An 18,310-nucleotide genomic window follows, 5' to 3' on the forward strand; every position below is an offset into this window, starting at 1 on the left:
CTGGGGAGGCGCACTGACACCGGACTGGTGTCACACTCCTCAGCACGCCCGCTCTGCAGCGCTCTAAATGCCACGCCTCTCTCTGGAATCTTGCGTCGAGTTCCTCACTCGTCTCCCTGACTGGCTCTGGTTCACCCCTCGGCTCTCCACGGTAAGCACGAGGAGTTGGCTCAGGTCCCAAACCTGACTCCACAAAACTCCCCGTGTGCCCCCCCGATTTTGTTTGGGGGGGGCTGCCTCTCGTGCTTGCCATGATGGTATAACACATTGTAATATCGCCGTTCTGCTCTCGCTGCTTCAATCTCCTCCTTTGGACGGCGATACTCCCCTTCCTGCCTCCAGGGTCCTTTCCCGTCCAATATTTCCTCCCAGGTCCATTCCTGTTTACCACGCTGCTTGGTCCTTTGGTGGTGGTAGATTCTGTCACGATTTTCGTATGATGAAGGAGACCAAGGCGCAGCGTGTGTATCGTTCTACATTTTATTATAACTGTGAAACTATGCAAGACATACAAATAAACTACTAAACAAAATAACCAACCGTGACGAAGAGGTGAAACATACACTACCTCAAAATAATCTCCCACAAAACCTAGTGGGAAAAACAACAACTTAAATATGATCCCCAATTAGTGACAACGATGACCAGCTGCCTCTAATTGGAGATCATCCCAAAAAACAACATAGAAATACATAAACTAGAACCCCACATAGAAATACATAAACTAGACAAAACCCCTAACATAGAAAAAAGAAACTAGAACCAACAGACATAAATAAACTAGACAAACCCCCCTGTCACGCCCGAACCTACTCTACCATAGAAAATAAAAGCTTTCTATGGTCAGGACGTGACATATACAGTGTGTGCAAATGTAGTTAGAAGGTAAGGTAAAAAAGAGGCCAATAGTGGCGAAGTAACTACAATTTAGCAATTTACACTGGAGTGATATATGTGTAGATGAGGATGTGCAAGTAGAAATACAGGTGAGCAAAAGAGCAGAAAAACAAAAACAAATATGGGGATGTGGTAGGTAGTTGGTTGGATGGGCTATTTACAGATGGGCTGTGTACAGCTGCAGCGATCGGTAAGCTGCTCTGACAGCTGAAGCTTAAAGTTAGTGAGGGAGATATAAGTCTCCAACTTCAGTGATTTTTGCAATTCGTTCCAGTCATTGGCAGCAGAGAACTGGAAGGAAAGGCTGCTGGAGTGCGTGCTACGGGTGGGTGTTGCTATGGTGACCAGTGAGCTGAGATAAGGCGGAGCTTTACCTAGCAAAGACTTATAGATGACCTGGAGCCAGTGGGTTTGGCGACGAATACGTAGCGAGGACCAGCCAACGAGGGCATACAGTGGTGGGTAGTATATATGGCTTTGGTGACAAAACGGATGGCACTATGATAGACTGCATCCAATTTGCCGAGTAGAGTGTTGGAGGCTATTTTGTAAATTACATTGCCGAAGTCAAGGATCGGTAGAATAGTCCGTTTTTCGAGGGTATTTTTGGCAGCATGAGTGAACGAGGCCAATTCTATATTTAACTTATATTATATATTTAGCTCCAGGTCAGTGAAGGAGAGCTCCTTATAGAGGCCGATCGGTTTCAGTTTTACCATTACATTTTCTGGTGAGAAATCAAACCACTTGTCAATGTATGTAATGACATAGAACTTCACAAAGTCCTGTTGCTGCTTGGACCTTTGTGCTGACAATTGTTTGTCCATCAGCTGCTTGGTCTGGTATCAAAAAAAGCTGTCCTGTTTCCGCTGAAGCATCTTCATTTTGAACTTTTGGACTTCCTCGTAAACATCTGTGATGCAGAGCGTTGTTTCCTTCAGCTTTTTTACGAGTTGGTCAAAAACACACCCCACGTTGTGGAAAAAGCACAGATAAATCTCAGCAGCTTCTGTTTTTTCTTCATACTCAAAAATACGCTTCAGTGCACCAGGACAGGTCTCCCCAAAGGACCTGAAGTATGAAGTAAGAGCTGGCCAGCTTTGCAGGAGACGATCGACAGTTGGATGAAGAGCGAGCCATCGTGTGCAAAAATGTCGCAGAATTTCACGCCACTCAATGTCAACAAAGGCAAAGAATGCACGCAGTTCCTCTCTTCAGGAAGCAGATACTGAGAAGTGGCTGTAGATCTTTAAAACAATCGTCTCAATATCCACTGACAGCTGATCGCAGGCGTGCTTGCAGGCGTTATGAGCTATGTGAGCTGGGCAATTAGCTTTCAGAATGCGATTGTTGGCACTGCTCAATAACTGGTTAACAGAGTGGTGTTTTCCAAAGTTGACATTGGCATTATCTGCTGCATAGGCTGTGATGTGTCTAATATCCAGTTCACGCTTTTCCAGACAGTTCACCAGAGCTTGATGTATGTCATTTGCAGTTTAATCACTGTCTTCATAAAAGTCAAGTAATTTGCACTGCACTCCATCAGACACAGAGAAATATCTCACGAACACTGGAAACATTTTTATTTTTCCCTTGCTGGAGGCATCACAGGCAACTGAGAAATACACGGGCTCACCTTCGATCGGGGACAGATCATCCAAATTATCCCCTCACGGTCTTTGGTCCTAAAACATTTATTGTAATCATCTCTGCTTTCGTTCTTCCCAAGTGCATCCGCTTCACAACGTTTGAGTCATGAAACAAAGCACCGTTGAGCTTAACAAGACAGTCGGTGCTGTTGTCGCCGAGTCCGTGTTTAACCGTATGGTACACATAGGAGGCTTCACTTGCCACGATTTTGTCATTTTCCGCAGTAGACGTCACGAAGAATGCACCGATATTGCTAGCACCTTTAGCTAGCGTGGCCTTCTTGTGTATTTCTGTGGATGCATGCTGAGTTAGGTCATTCTCCCCTCCTTGGACAATTGAGAATTCCCGACGGCATAAAGTACAGAAAGCTTTCACTGAGTCACCACTGACATGCTTAACCCACGTCTTTTTTGCTTCCCATTGTTTGTTGTAGCTGCACAGTCTTTTATTTTTGCAGGTTTATCCATATTTCCTTGATATTTCAAACTGACTGAACAACAACAGAAATGACTTTGCAGGAATTGGCCGTTTACGCTATACTGTGATTGGATGAATATACGGAACAAGGGAGGTCCCGTATGGGACAAACCAATTTAGCCCAATATAAGGGACATCTCGGCTAATACGGGACAGTTGGCAACCCTAGTTAGGGGAAGGGTTAGCTAAAAGGATTAAGTTTAGGGTTATGGGAAGGGTTAGCTAACATGCTAAGTAGTTGCAAAGTAGCTAAACAGTAGCATGTTGTAGCAAGTTGTCTATGATGAGAATCAAACTCGCAACCTTTGAGTTGCTAGATGTTTGTGTTCATGCCTTAAGTAACCATCTGTCTTATGAAACCATACCAAACATAACATACTGCATCGTATTCATTTGAGTGTCCTGGATTTATGTTTACTATGTTACGTCTAGTCTATGAGACCAAGTGTCAACCTGGTACTTTTGTTTTTGCCTTAAGTACGCATCTGTCTCATGTAACCATAACAAATGTAACATATCATACTCATTTGAGTGTCCCGGATTTCAATTTACTATGTTACATCAAGTCTATGAGACCAGGTGTCAACAAGATAGGACTGAAAAATTGACATTCTGACATGTGGAGGGGACAGGTGAAGGGAGGGAATTCCATAGCCTGGGTGTAGCTTTCGAGAACACCCTGTCACCAAAGCAGAGGTTGGACTTCTTGTAAATATAAAGGGGACTTCTTGTAAATGCTATGTGGAAAGAGAGAAACATTTACTGATGTTGAAAAACGAGGCCAAGGACAATTCCAGGGAGAGCACACCTGCATGCCTGCCTCCCTTACCCATATCTCATAGTCCACCCTGTGTGTTTGACACAGTAACTGAAAGACCGAGAGACGACAGAGAGCAACAAAATGGAGGACGAGAAGAGCTATGACTCCGGAGACAGGACCCTGAAGTTTGTCCACAGACAGGATGATATTAGTAAGAATGATTTATGCCTCTACATGATTTAAAGTAAAACAGGTTATGAGACAATGGTTTAACACATTTAGTAACTACATAGTCAGCTGTTGTGGCAAGACATTCATATTTTTACCTGATATTAAACAGTATTGAGAGAATCTTGAATTAGGAACATATTGACTTGTCATGTTGATTATTTTCAATATGACATTAAATGAAATTATTAATCTGAAATGGAATCTTTAGAATCATATTCTGTGATTGATTGGTCTCTGTGTTGTAAATCATTTGGCTATATTCATTGAATCTGGATGCCATTTATGTAGGGTTATTTTGTTTTGTCCCCATGGCATTTGTACATTGACCATGCACCACTTATCCCAAGGATACTTATTTATCACTGTTTTTGTTGTTGTTGTGTCTTAGCTCTGGATGATGACCCTGACATCTCGAAGGCAGAGATGTCCTGTGGTCATGCAGTCTCCCCAGAGTCACTGACTGGATGGTGTAAAAGCCTACTCACCCTAGTAATTTTCCTGTCTTCCATCACTTTTCAGGATACCTTTTTGTTGTTGTCGGATATTTCACTTAATTGACAATTTAATTTACTTGCAATATAGGCCTACTATAAATCATTCAGTTAACAATTTGGAGTACTTTGCATTTCTCATCACTGAAATCAGAAGCGTTATTGTGTATTTCCAAGGGCAGTACAAGTTCATTTCTCCTGCACTCAAGGGCAATCAGAAGTGTGGTGTGGTGTGGTCTTATCAGGAAGTGCGTAGGCTGGCTGCTCTGACTGCTGAGGAAATACAGTATTTTGAGGAAACCATTGCAGCTTTGGCTTCCCCCAAGTACTGTGAAACTAAATCTGTGAGTACACTTTAACTGGACTGCATGCAGCTGTCACTGACATGCGTTGACAATATTTCATTATTTTTTAAAGCACCGCTTACAAGGTTGCAAAAACATTTCTTTCCTTTTTCCCCCCACCAGCTCCATCTTAAAAAAGTGCCCATGCTGCAATTCACTGTTACTGAGACAGGACACATCCAGTTTATTAAGAGTCCATTGCACAGTTTGCTCTGAAGACAAAGGCCAGACCTACCAGTTCTGCTGACAATGTCAGAGGCAGTGGAAAAGTCCAGGGCTGGGCTCTGACCGCTGTGGCAACACTGGCTGATCAAACCAGGAGCTGCAGCTGCTGCGGAAACGTCCTTAATTAGGGATAGGCGTTCTGTCAACGAGACAGTTGTAAATCATGCAGTGCCTTATGTCACGATCGCAGATTTTAGAGAAACAACCAATGTCGGTACATATAAGTGTCATATATCGACTGAAAGCTTAAAGTCTTGTTAATATAACTGCACTGTCCAATTTACAGTAGCTATTACTTTTTTCACCGCCATAGGTTTGGTAAATTCACCTCTGAAGGTGAAATGTGTACTTACATTCTGAAATCTTGCTCTGATTTATCATCCAAAGTGTCCCAGAGATAACATGAAGTGTTGTTTTGTTCGAAAAAATCATTTTTCATATCCTAAAAAGGTCCATATAGCATGCATGACGATTTTGTATTTCCACTTGTTCAATTTGAAAAGAAAGGAATCTGTGAAAATCTAACCCTAAACGTTGTTTCAACCAGCCAAATCATCTTTGTATGTATTCCTCAGAGATCCTAGAATGTAACCAGACTTCACTATATCATTAGGGGTGTAGTATATCCTATAGGACACCATATTTGGTCAGAGAGCGACGCCTTCATGGCACGCCGATGACGCGGGTGGTCTTCACTTGAACGACTCTAACTTTGTCAAATAAGCACCAATCTGGGTCAAACAAAGCTAGCTAGATAGCCAATGAGCTGGGCTTTACGGGAGTATCTGGAAACCCTGTATCTGTCATAAAATGTAGCTACTAACCTTGTGCGACAGCATGCCTTTTCCTTTTGGACAAAAAATATAAGAATATTCAGAGTTATGAAGTTATGAAAACTGATAGTTTTGGAAATGTTGAACTTATAATATGGCTACTAATACTGGAGAAGCTAAATCAAAGTCCAAGTATACAGATTTGACGATATTCTTGCAGAAAATGTTAATATGAATGCAAATGTCTATTTCACGATTTGCCGAAATGTACCTGGGTGACTTCACACTTAATGTCATGTAGTTCGCTCATAATTCAAGTTATCCTTCTAAAAATTTGCACGCACACTTCTGCCATCGTGTGGACACCATCGGAATTACAACCAGAGTGATGGCTAAAACTGGGACCTTTCTCTTGCATTTCAAAGATGGTGGTAGAACAGAACCGGTTGGTTTTTTCTTTGTATTTTCTTCTACCAGATCTATTGTGTTATATTCTCCTACATTCAGAGTGTTTGTAGAGTGTTTGTAAGATTCATTGTTACTGTATACTTTATTTTAACCTTCATTTATCTAGACAAGTCAGCTAAGAACAAATTCTTATTTACAGTGACAGCCTACTGGGGAACAGTGGGTTAACTGCCTTATTCAGGGACAGAACAACATATTTTGACCTTGTCAGCTCCGGGATTCAATCCAGCAACCTTTCGGTTATTGGCCAAATGCTCTAACCACTAGGCTACCTGCTGCCCCAGGTAGCGTGTAAGAGATCTTATTAAAGTAAATAGTAGGCTGTTGTTTGTTATTGGTGAGGCAACTTGTAGACCAACCAGGTAATGTGCAATATTTGTCTTTGATGTATTTTAATTTGTGTGTGTGTGTGTGTATTGGAACACATGATGAGAGGACAAAAGAGGTAGGGTGGAAAGTTAAACTAGGTCAATTTATAGGGAAGGGAGCATGAGCCAACCAGGGACATTCCTGTTACACCTGTATATGGCAGGAATTAGGTGTAGTTAATCACATGATCAGAAATGACCTGTTTCTGTTTTTATATGTTCCGATTGTGTGACCTATTGCCATGGTGATAGTCAAAGGAAGGAGATCCCAGGTCAGTGTACATTGGTCTGCGCACTCTGTGATTATGAACACCTAATCAGCCTGAGAGAATGTGATCAAGGGGCATAAAATAATCCAGCACTTCAATAAAAGTATAATGTTTTCGAGTTCCAATCATATCTTTGCAGGCAACAGTGATTATGATGAATCTGTATCAGAGATGTTCAAGGATCAATGGCATGAACTGAATTGGTGAACTGAACCGTGACATCGAGCATATGTAATGGAAAGATGGAAAGTGAAAGGTTCTAGGATGTGGGTTGAATTTGAGCAGGTAGTGTGAAGCAGGGAGAGACAAAAAGGGTCATTTGAATCCAGTTTTAATTCTATTAAATGTATGGATTACAAAAATGATTCCTTACATTATTCAGATCCGAAGTTAATGCCATTACCATTATTTCATTATCAAAACCGGTGCACACTAAAGCTCTGTTTTAATCTATATACACAAGCACAATGCCAAGCCATGTTAGTTTGGCAAAATTAGAAGAGCAATTTATCACAGCTTTCGCACTAATCCTTGTTTGGTTCAATTGAGAATATCATCAAAGTTCATTACTTAGTTTTAGATAGAACCATTCTCATGATTTTCATTCAATTCTATTTATTAGTATCAATTTAAACTTCAAGGTAACCTTTTCTCTTTCCCACTGGGTTCTTCTTTTTCTCCTTTATTCTCTTTGAGCTTTTCTTTATTTCCTCCTCTTTGCTTTTCTTTCTATTTGCCATTTCCTTCTTTTTCTCTTTTCTACTCTGTCCTCCTAACATACTCTTCTTTTCACCTTCTCTGCTCTCCTCCAATTCCATTTTCTTCCTTTTGTGATGTTCACTGATCTTTTCCCCTCTCGCTCTCTTTCTCTTGAAGCAAAAACATGTTGTTGTTTCCTCTGGGGTGGCTGACAGTCTGTTCTGAAACGTCTTAACGGAACTGGGAGAGTTACTGTGGTTAGTTTGACTCATCGTTGTCACATCACGATCCTCTCCTAACTGTGCCACTTCAACCTGTATTGTCTTTAGCTCACCACCATTTATTTTTGCTGTTCTATCATCCCCAGTGTCATCTATTATTCTACCTGGCTTTGTCTTTGCTGCACCATCTCTATTCTCCTTTCTCTCATTATTATCTCCATCTCTGTCCGTCACAACCGCATCCTTTCTACTGATCACATCACCCTCTGTTCCATTTTCCAAGACATTATCTACATCCACAACGATATCCTCCCGTTTCCTTGCCTTATCTCTTTGATTCTGTCCAGCTTCATCCACAACAACATCCTCCCTTTTCTTTGCCTTATCTCTTTGATTCTGTCCAGCTTCATCCACAACAACATCCTCCCTTTTCTTTGCCTTATCTCTTTGATTCTGTCCAGCTTCATCCACAACAACATCCTCCCTTTTCTTTGCCTTATCTCTTTGATTCTGTCCAGCTTCATCCACAACAACATCCTCCCTTTTTCTTTGCCTTATCTCTTTGATTCTGTCCAGCTTCATCCACAACAACATCCTCCCTTTTCTTTGCCTTATCTCTTTGATTCTGTCCAGCTTCATCCACATCAACATCCTCCCTTTTCTTTGCCTTATCTCTTTGATTCTGTCCAGCTTCATCCACAACAACATCCTCCCTTTTCTTTGCCTTATCTCTTTGATTCTGTCCAGCTTCATCCACAACAACATCCTCCCTTTTCTTTGCCTTATCTCTTTGATTCTGTCCAGCTTCATCCACAACAACATCCTCCCTTTTCTTTGCCTTATCTCTTTGATTCTGTCCAGCTTCATCCACATCAACATCCTCCCTTTTCTTTGCCTTATCTCTTTGATTCTGTCCAGCTTCATCCACATCAACATCCTCCCTTTTCTTTGCCTTATCTCTTTGATTCTGTCCACCTTCCTCATTTTCTTCCAGTTCTCCTTTTACACCATGATACTTTCTTGTCATACCATGACCCTCTTCCCTGCTCCCTTCATCATTCATTTGCATCTCAACATTGGCCACTTCACCTTCCTGTTCTTTTTGTCCAACAACATCATCCTCTACTTCCTGTTCTTTCTCTCCATTAAAAGTATCATCTTTATCATCAGTAGAAGCAACGTTATCCTCTCCACTCATATCTTTTATGTTCATCTCTCTAATCATATCAACAACCTTTCCATCATTTTTCTGTCTTTCCTCTGGGACAACTTCTGTTCTCCCTACCAAGTCAACTGGATTGATAGATTGATTTGATTGAACTTTTCTCTCTTCTTCTTCGCTTGTTCCGCTGGCTCCCGTCTCAATGGAACAGGACGGAGTAGATTGTTGAGAGTCACTGAGTGAACATTTGTGATCGGTTCCATGATTCTTCTGACGATCTGGAGAATCCACTTAGAAGCAGAGGGAAAATGTGACAGAGTGACAGAGGTAAGTTACTGTGATGTATCAAACAGAGGAATGTTTGACCTTTATGGAGAAGTAGAATCACATGAATGACACGGATCAAATATAACCACATAGATAAAAAAAGATCATTCACATTTGTTAACTTACATTTCCTGTACATCAGCAGGTACGCGCTCTGGGACCTACAGTAATGGAATAATAATTAGTTACTTGAAGGCCTTCCTAATTTGACAATTACACTTCATTAAATGGACACAAGTTTGCAAATAAAGCGCACCCACTTCTATATTTACCTAAAACTCTCATCTTGTTCAAATGGTTTTGAATTGAGCTGTAAGACAGGAGCAGCAGTGTTCAACTATAACTAGGGATGGTATGCACATTCAGGAAGTAGAAGGGTGGTATATACTAGATTTTAAAAAGCTAAGTATCCCTTACCTGTGTGACGTAGCTGTCATCGAACACATACCAGTTGTGATTCTGATAGGACTTGATTTTAGCTGTGTAATGTCCACCTCTTAGACTTCCCACATGGTCCACAACTGCATAGAGTTCATAGTCACAGTCCTGTTCAGAGACATGGAGTAAATCAAAAGGTCGGCCATGAACAGGAAAATCACTGAGCTTTTTCAGAGAGGGCCAAAAGTAGGAAGAGGTACAGAGAGGAGGAGGGCTATAAAGGAACACATTGAAAACACATATTACAATCCTACTCTATTTTTAAAAGCAATTAACATAACTACCTAAGTTATACAACCTAATAAAAATGTGTTTTATAACACAATAACCTGTTCAAGGAAGAACGTTTTATAGTTACCTTCGTCTGTAACGTGTGAGGCACCTCCACACAGCTCTCAATTTTGACATATGACATCCTGTTGTAGTCGAACTCAAACCTCTTGAGGAGCAGAGTCAGAATCTCTGGGGGATGTTCCATCTTACATGCCTGGAGACACAAAACATACTATCACGCCTCTAGAAGAAGACCCCCTGTTACCTTTTGAAGAAGCTTTTTATACAATTATCGATGTAGCATATTGATTGAGTATTGATTGTATACTATTACTCACAAGGATTGCATCGGTTTTCCCATCGCAGTAGTCACAGTACATCTGATTGTCACCACTGACAGTTGAAGACTTGAAAAAATTCTCAAAACCATCTCTCTGAATAAACAAACAAAACTGTATCTTGCACCTCCAACTTCAGCAGCCCAACGGTACAGTGTTATTCGCCTCAACCAATTTGTCGCAAAATATCAAATGTTGGCATTATTATCATACGATATAAGGCAAAATGTAATTAATTTGCTTTTTTCCACAAATTCCAACATACAGTAAATACATTCTCACTGAACGAATATGCTGTTAATTAAAAACATTTAACTAGATGTATATATTTTTTTTACAATACAAAATTTGCACATACCAACTACAATTAAATATCATGAAGACACATTGCATACTACATGGCATTTGAAGTATTAGATAGCCCTGTATGTAGAACATGTGAGAGTTGCTATGATAGGTGAATTAGGCATTTCCCTACCACACTGTAGTAGTAGTTGTTATCTTCCATTGAGTAGTTGTTATCTTCCATTGAGAGTGGCACAGTCCAAAATGGACCAACTTCGTCACTGTTCACATGACGGTCAGATATAGAACAGGTGGCAGTGTGCTTCAAATGTCCCTGAAATATCTAAAAACAAAGTTTTGTCAGTCTTGTAATTTCATAACTTCTATATATTGAATTGCACCTACATTTGTTGAGCGAAGCAGTACCTTAGACACATCCGGATTGACCTTGCTTAAAATCTTCTCAAAATATTCAGCAGCATCACCTTGCTCGAACACTGCATTAGAAGCAATCAAATCAAGTAATGGTACACCAATGATTTCATGAATGGTAGGCCTACACTCATTCAGGCAATAGGTTATACGTCAAAGAATACTCTTTTCAATTATATCGTCAAATACCGTGCTATTAAAGTGCCTGTACACCTATGCTGATACATTAAATGCTGATTATTTCTCAGCTCTGATACTTTTGCTCGACTTACCCTTTTCAATGCCCAGTTTCGATGTGACATCTTTAGTGTGAGCTTGTTTTTTCTTTAAAGTCTCAAACAAACATTTCAGCTGAAGATCAAAGGTGTTCTGTTCAACATTATCCTGCTCTTGGCTGTAAGGAGACATTTAAGAACTATAAATTGTTATATTTATTAGCAACATCTCTTAATAACTTATTGGAAGTTAATAAGATTCGTATTATTATTGTCAATAGCCAATAAATGTACTCTTATAGCCACTAGGGAGAGAGGCTACTTGGTTACTGTATATCTCCAAAAGTGCATGGCTTGATATCAATTTTTAAAAGCTTTTGACAATTGCCAATAAATAGCCTGGCTTTTTTTGTATTCCCAACAGAAAATGTGACAGAAGAGTAGGAGTACCCAAACCTTTCAACAGCCTCTCTGAAGCCCTTAGTCATGAAGAGGACCTGCAGCACACTGTTCAAATAACAGGTCGCCCCTTGATTGTGCAAACCATAATAGAGTATGGTTTTACTGTCTAAAATAAGGACAGAATATGAATAATTAGTGGCATGATGACTGACAGAGAGGCAGCTCATACAGTAGCTATATTGTGTTGCGTCGTCTAGGCTAGGCTTAATACTGTATATGTCGCTTTGCAATGTTTCGTGTGTGTAGGCCAGTGGTGGAAAACGTATCCAATTGTCATACTTGAGTAAAAGTAAAGAGACCTTAATATAAAATACCTAAAGTGAGTCACCCAGTAAAATACTACTTGAGTAAAAGTCAAAAAGTATTTCTTTTTAAATATACTTAAGTACCAAAAGTAAATGTAATTAATAAAATATACTTAAGTACCAAAAGTAAATGTAATTAATAAAATATACTTAAGTATCAAAAGTAAAAGTAGCAATAATTTCAAATCCCTTATACTTCCGAAAACCAGACGGCACCATGTTCTTGTTTTTTTTATTTACGGAGAGCTACGGGCACACTCCAACACTCAGACATCATTTTCCAATGAAGCATTTGTGCTTATTGAGTCCGCCAGATCAGAGGCAGTGTGGATGACCAGGGATGTTCTTTTGATAAGTGCGTGCATTGGACTATTTTCCAGTCCTGCTAAGCATTCAAAATGTAACAAGTACTTTTGGGTGTCAGCGAAAATGTATGGAGTAAAAAGTACATCATTTTCTTTATGAATGTAGTGAAGTAAAAGTAGTCAAAAAATATAAATAGTAAATTAAAGTACAGATACCCACAAAAACGACTTAAGTAGTATTTCAAAGTATTTTTACTTAAGTACTTTACACCACTGGTGTAGGCCTATATATGATATAGGCAGTGGCTAAAGTACTTAGGTAAAAATACTTTAAAGTACTACTTAAGTCGTTTTTTGGAGTATCTGTACTTTACTTTATTATTTATATTTTTAACAACTTTCACTTTTACTTCACTACATTCCGAACGAAAATAATTTACTTTTTCTCCATACATTCTCCCTGACACCCAAAATGACTCTTTACATTGTGAATGTTTAGCAGGACAGGAAAATGGTCCAATTCACGCACACTTACCAAGAGAACACTGGTCATTCCTGCTTCCTCTGATCTGGCGGAGTCACTAAACACAAATGAATCTTTTGTAAATTATGTGTTGGAGTGTTGGTGTGCTCCATTTTTAAAACAAGAAAATGGCGCCACCTGCTTTGCTTAATATAAGAAATGTGAAATTATTTATACTTTTACTTTTGATACTTAAGTATATTTTAGCAATTACATTTACTTTTGATAGTTAAGTATATTTAGAACCAAATACTTTTAGATGTTTAATCAAGTAGGATTTTACAGGGTGACTTTCACTTTTACTTGAGTAACTTTCTATTGAGGTATTTATACTTTTACGCAAGTATGACAATTGGGTACTCTTTCCACCACTGGATAAAGGTAGCCTACAGTGTCTCTCAAACCCCAATATTTGTATGTGCATGTAAATGTCTATTATTTCAGTTGTATGACTGCCATTTGGAACTAATAAAGTAGAGTTCTTTGTCGAGTTCAACTGTATAATAGGCCTACCTGTGTTCACGTTCTCATTTGGATAATAGTGTTGGTGGTTCCAAAGGTTCATCACGTCTAAATAATCCATACCCTAATCCACTTATGATCTGTTGAACGGAAAACATGGGACTTTGATAAATTGTTTGATTACATTCGTCCTTCGAATTCACATCTTGAAGGTTTACACGAACGATAGGAGAAACGAGTATACTACTATTTGATCAACAAACAAACGGACTCAACAGCTGTCATTGGAAAGAAGGAACATTTTGATTCGAGATTGATCTGTTCTGCGTTCTGAATTGTTTCTTTGACAATTTTTACATTGCAAGGTAGCGGAATAGTTTAGTGAAATTGACTTAAAACGTACCAGTATCCTTGAATAGAAACAGCGGCTTAGAATAGATATTGTTGGTGCGCTTTGGTCTATGGTTATTTGTTGTCAGCTTCGAAGAAAACGAAAGCTATTATCGTGCAACTGTCATCTCTCCGAGTCCTAAAACATCACTTTCTATTTCAGCTACTCCTTCCTGTCAGTCAACAGAACGATATAATCTGAAGGTGTAACCTATTCTGCGTTGTCCATTTCAATTAATTATATCGCCCTGTCCATTGATATAACTGATAAATGCCTCAAGCTACAACTGTATTATCCATCATCACATGAATAGCCATCAGTGTGTTTGTTTATTTATTTTATTTAACCTTTATTTAACTAGGTAAATCAGTTAAGAACAATGACAACTGCTGTGCAAATGCTGAAGAGATCGTCGGTCAGTCTAGCTGTTTTATCATTGTTTTGATAGGCCTACTTAGTCATAGTGTGAACTTGGCAATCATTCATATCGCACCATGCAAGTCCCTGTTTTGAAAACAGAATATATTTACTGTTGCTATAGCCTACCACTTAATTTATAATGAAAGCAGTGGTGAAAGTTATGAAAGTTCAAGTTTCATGCTCTGTATTTGTTTGCTCAGATGTGCTGGCCTAGTTTTTTGGTATGTCCCAGTCATTTTGCATATAATGGAATGTTTGTCAATTATTAATTGATATCTACACAGGATAGGGACTGTTGGGGGCTCATACAGTAAAACATTATGTCACTGGGACTTTTTTCTGGTAGAAAGATTGATCAGAAACTTCAAAAATATTGTACTCAGACAATAAGAGATTTATTGGACTAAAAAAGGTTGGCATACAATGTTCCATTATTATGGATTACAAAAGAACAAACACGTTGAAGTCAAGTCAAATCAAATTGTATTATTCACATGCGCCGAATACAACAGGTGTAGACTTTACAGTGAAATGCTTACTTATGAGCCTCTTGCCAACAATGCAGTTCAAAAACAATACGGACAAGAATAAGAAATAAAAGTAACAAGTAATTGAAGAGCAGCAGTAAAATAACAATAACGAGACTATATACAGGAGGTACTGTACAGAGTCTATGTGCGGAGGCACCGGTTAGTTGAGGTAATATGTACATGTAGGTAGAGTTATTAAAGTGACTATACATAGATGATAACAACAGAGTAGCATCGGTGTAAAAGTGGGAGGGGGGCAATGCAAATAGTCTGGGTAGCCATTTGATTAGCTGTTCAGGAGTCTTATGGCTTGGGGGTAGAAGCTGTTTAGAAGCCTCTTGGACCTAGACTTGGCGCTCCGTTACCGCTTGCCATGCGATAGCAAAGAGAACAGTCTATGGCTAGGGTGGCTGGTGTCTTTGACAATTTTTAAGGCCTTCCTCTGACATGGCCTGGTATGGAGGTCCTGGATGGCAGGAAGCTTGGCCCCAGTGATGTACTGGGCCGTTCGCACTACCCTCTGCCTTGCGGTCGGAGGCCAAGCAGTTGCCATACCAGGCAGTGATGCAACCAGTCAGGATTCTCTCGATGGTGCAGCTGTAGAACCTTTTGAGGATCTGAGGACCCATGCCAAATCTTTTCAGTCTCCTAAGGGGGAATAGGTTTTGTCGTGCCCTCTTCACGACTGTCTTGGTGTGCTTGGACCATGTTAGTTTGATGGTGATGTGGACACCAAGGAACTTGAAGCTCTCAACCTGCTCCACTGCAGCCCGGTCGATGAGAATGGGGGGCGTGCTCGGTCCTCTTTTTACTGTAGTCCACAATCATCTCCTTTGTCTTGATCATGTTGAGGGGGAGTTTGTTGTCCTGTCCTGGCACCACACGGCCAGGTCTCTGACCTCCTCCCTATAGGCTGACTCGTCGTTGTCGGTGATCAGGCCTACCACTGTTGTGTCATCGGCAAACTTAATGATGGTGTTGGAGTCGTGCCTGGCAGTGCAGTCATGAGTGAACAGGTGGTACAGGAGGGGACTGAGCACGCACCACTGAGGGGCCCCCATGTTGAGGATCAGCGTGGCAGATGTGTTGTTATCTACCCTTACCACCTGGGGGCGGCCCGTCAGGAAGTTCAGGATCCAGTTGCAGAGGGAGGTGTTTAGTCCCAGGGTCCTTAGCTTATTGATGAGCTTTGAGGGCACTACGGTGTTGAACGCTGAGCTGTAGTCAATGAATAGCATTCTCACATAGGTGTTCCTTTTATCCATGTGGGAAAGGGCAGTGTGGAGTGCAACACAGATTGCATCCTCTGTGGATCTGTTGGGGCGGTATGCAAATTGGAGTGGGTTTAGGGTTTCTGGGATAATGGTGTTGATGTGAGCCATGACCAGCCTTTCGAAGCACTTCATGGCTACAGATGTGAGTGCTACGGATCAGTAGTCGTTTAGGCATGTTACCTTAGTATTCTTGGGCACAGGCACTATGGTGGTCTGCTTAAAACATGTTGGTATTACAGACTCGGACAGAGAGAGGTTGAAAATGTCAGTGAAGACACTTGCCAGTTGGTCAGCGCATGCTCGCAGAACACATCGTGGTAATCCGTCTGGCCCAGCGGCCTTGTGAATGTTGACCTGTTTAAAGGTCTTACTCACATTGGCTGCAGAGAACGAGATCACACAGTCTTCTAGAACAGCTGGTGCTCACATGCATGTTTCAGTATTATTTGCCTCGAAGCGAGCATAAAAGTAGTTTAGCTCATCTGGTAGGCTCATGTCACTGGGCAGCTCTCAGCTGTGCTTCCCTTTGTAGTCTGTAATGGTTTACAAGCCCTGCCACATCCGATGAGCGTCGGAGCCGTTGTAGTACGATTCGATCTTAGTCCTGTATTGACGCTTTGCCTGTTTGATGGTTCGTCAGAGGGCATAGCGGGATTTCTTATAAGCTTCCATTTCTTGAAAGTGGCAGCTCTAGCCTTTAGCTCAGTGCGGATGTTGCCTGTAATCCATGGCTTCTGGTTGGGGTATGTACGTACCCCAAGTGTTAGTATAGTTTTGTGAGTATAGTTTATTAATAAAGAAGCACAGAAACAACACAATGTTAATGAAATTTCAAACATATATTAGATTCATTATTGATATTGATGACATACAGTACAATAATATTGATATGCACAGGGATGAAGTTTTGGTTGTTCACAAATTCATGAGCACAACGATTGCTATAGAATCACATCATTCTCCATTTTGGCTCAATATGATCAGAGCAAGGGTGATTTGTAGAGTGGTTGTAAATAGTATTGTTTGTTATTGGTGTGGCAACTTGCAACACATGATACATGAGAGGACAAAAGAGGTAGGGTGGAAAGGTCAACTAGGTCAACTCATAGGGAAGGGAGCATGAGCCAACCAGGGACATTCCTGTTACACCTGTATATGGCAGGAATTAGGTGTAGTTAATCACATGATCAGAAATGACCTGTTTCAGAGACTGTTGTACAATCAGTAATTGTTTTCTCTGTAGATTGCCCTTCAGGTTTGATCATGTATTTATATATTTTCCACAAAACAGATATTCATTTAGTTGTAATGTTTGTTTGTGTTCCTATTTTGTGATATATTGCCACAGTGATTGTCAAAGGAATGAGATCCCAGGTCAGTGTTATTTGCATAGAATTAGGAATTAGAAAAGTAGGCTAGTTTAATAGGATCTCTATGGCTATTTGTTGTCAGCTTCGAATAAAACATCAATAAAACAATTTAATGTAAAGGTGTAGCCTAATCTGCAATATTTTCTGCTGTTCATTGGTCATTTCAGTTAATGATATAGGCTCACCTACTGTATTGATTCTTGAGGAATAGAATTTAAGAACTTATACATTTCTCATTATAATCAAGCTAACTGTATTATCTATCATCATATGAATAGCTTACCTGTGCAACTGCTGAAGAGATAGTCAGTACTGTGATATTGAAGGTAGCAGTTTTGTCACTGTTTTGACAAGCGGCCAATGTTCCCGCGTCAGCGGAGACTGCATTCATGGTAAACGCTGCATATGTTGGCTCAATCGGAAATTACCAGTCGTGAGAGAAACTAGTCATCGTGCAAGCGGTCAGACAAGTGAAAATTATGGTCAGTAAAGAAAACTTTAAGCTCATTTCTCAATTCAAAATAATGTGTCAGTACTTTGCCCCTTGATAACCAGCGCACTTCTGTATGTTGTAAAAGCGTTATATGGTCGCTGCCCATATCATTGCATAGTGCAGAAAATACAGAAGAGTTCAGGGGCCTTGCTTTAACAAAGTTAACCATTTTCACTGTAATGTCCAAAAAGTCTTTCAAGCTGTCAGGCATTCCTTTGGCAGCAAGTGCCCAAGGGGCATTGGGAGCAACTGCTTGCACGCGCGTTACCACTCCACTATGTCTCCCTGTCATGGCTTTTGCGCCATCAGTACAGATACCAACACATCTTGACCACCAAAGTCCATTTGATGTCACAAAGCTGTCCAGTACTTTAAAAATATCCTCTCCTGTTGTCCTGGTTTACAGTGGTTTACAGAAGAGGATGTCTTCCT

The 18,310-nt window shown here is 40.3% G+C and overlaps 1 protein-coding gene and 1 pseudogene across 3 annotated transcripts; one reads left to right on the forward strand and one right to left on the reverse strand.

Moving 5' to 3' along the window:
• Positions 1 to 1,584: 1,584 nt before the first annotated feature.
• Positions 1,585 to 18,310, forward strand: part of LOC106608842 (uncharacterized) — a 70,762-nt pseudogene continuing 54,036 nt past the window's right edge.
• On the reverse strand, positions 7,269 to 17,787 carry LOC106608837 (ubiquitin carboxyl-terminal hydrolase 26). Of its 3 annotated transcripts, none has more exons than XM_045721749.1 (12): positions 17,669 to 17,787; positions 13,452 to 13,540; positions 11,800 to 11,911; positions 11,401 to 11,522; positions 11,123 to 11,193; positions 10,890 to 11,039; positions 10,412 to 10,507; positions 10,159 to 10,287; positions 9,780 to 9,908; positions 9,635 to 9,699; positions 9,489 to 9,523; positions 7,269 to 9,325 (listed from the first exon to the last, which is right to left on the reverse strand). In XM_045721749.1, the coding sequence occupies exons 2-12, from the start codon at positions 13,519 to 13,521 to the stop codon at positions 8,394 to 8,396; spliced, it is 1,911 nt and encodes a 636-aa protein (XP_045577705.1). In that variant the 5' UTR covers positions 13,522 to 13,540; positions 17,669 to 17,787; the 3' UTR covers positions 7,269 to 8,393. The 3 variants fall into 3 exon arrangements, with proteins under 3 accessions (XP_045577705.1, XP_014062483.2, XP_045577704.1); XM_014207008.2 differs by lacking the exon at positions 17,669 to 17,787 and adding an exon at positions 13,804 to 14,066 and having other exon boundaries at positions 9,635 to 9,672; XM_045721748.1 differs by lacking the exon at positions 17,669 to 17,787 and adding an exon at positions 13,804 to 14,066.

Source organism: Salmo salar, chromosome ssa07 (assembly GCF_905237065.1).
Source record: "Salmo salar chromosome ssa07, Ssal_v3.1, whole genome shotgun sequence".
Lineage (NCBI taxonomy): Eukaryota > Metazoa > Chordata > Actinopteri > Salmoniformes > Salmonidae > Salmo > Salmo salar.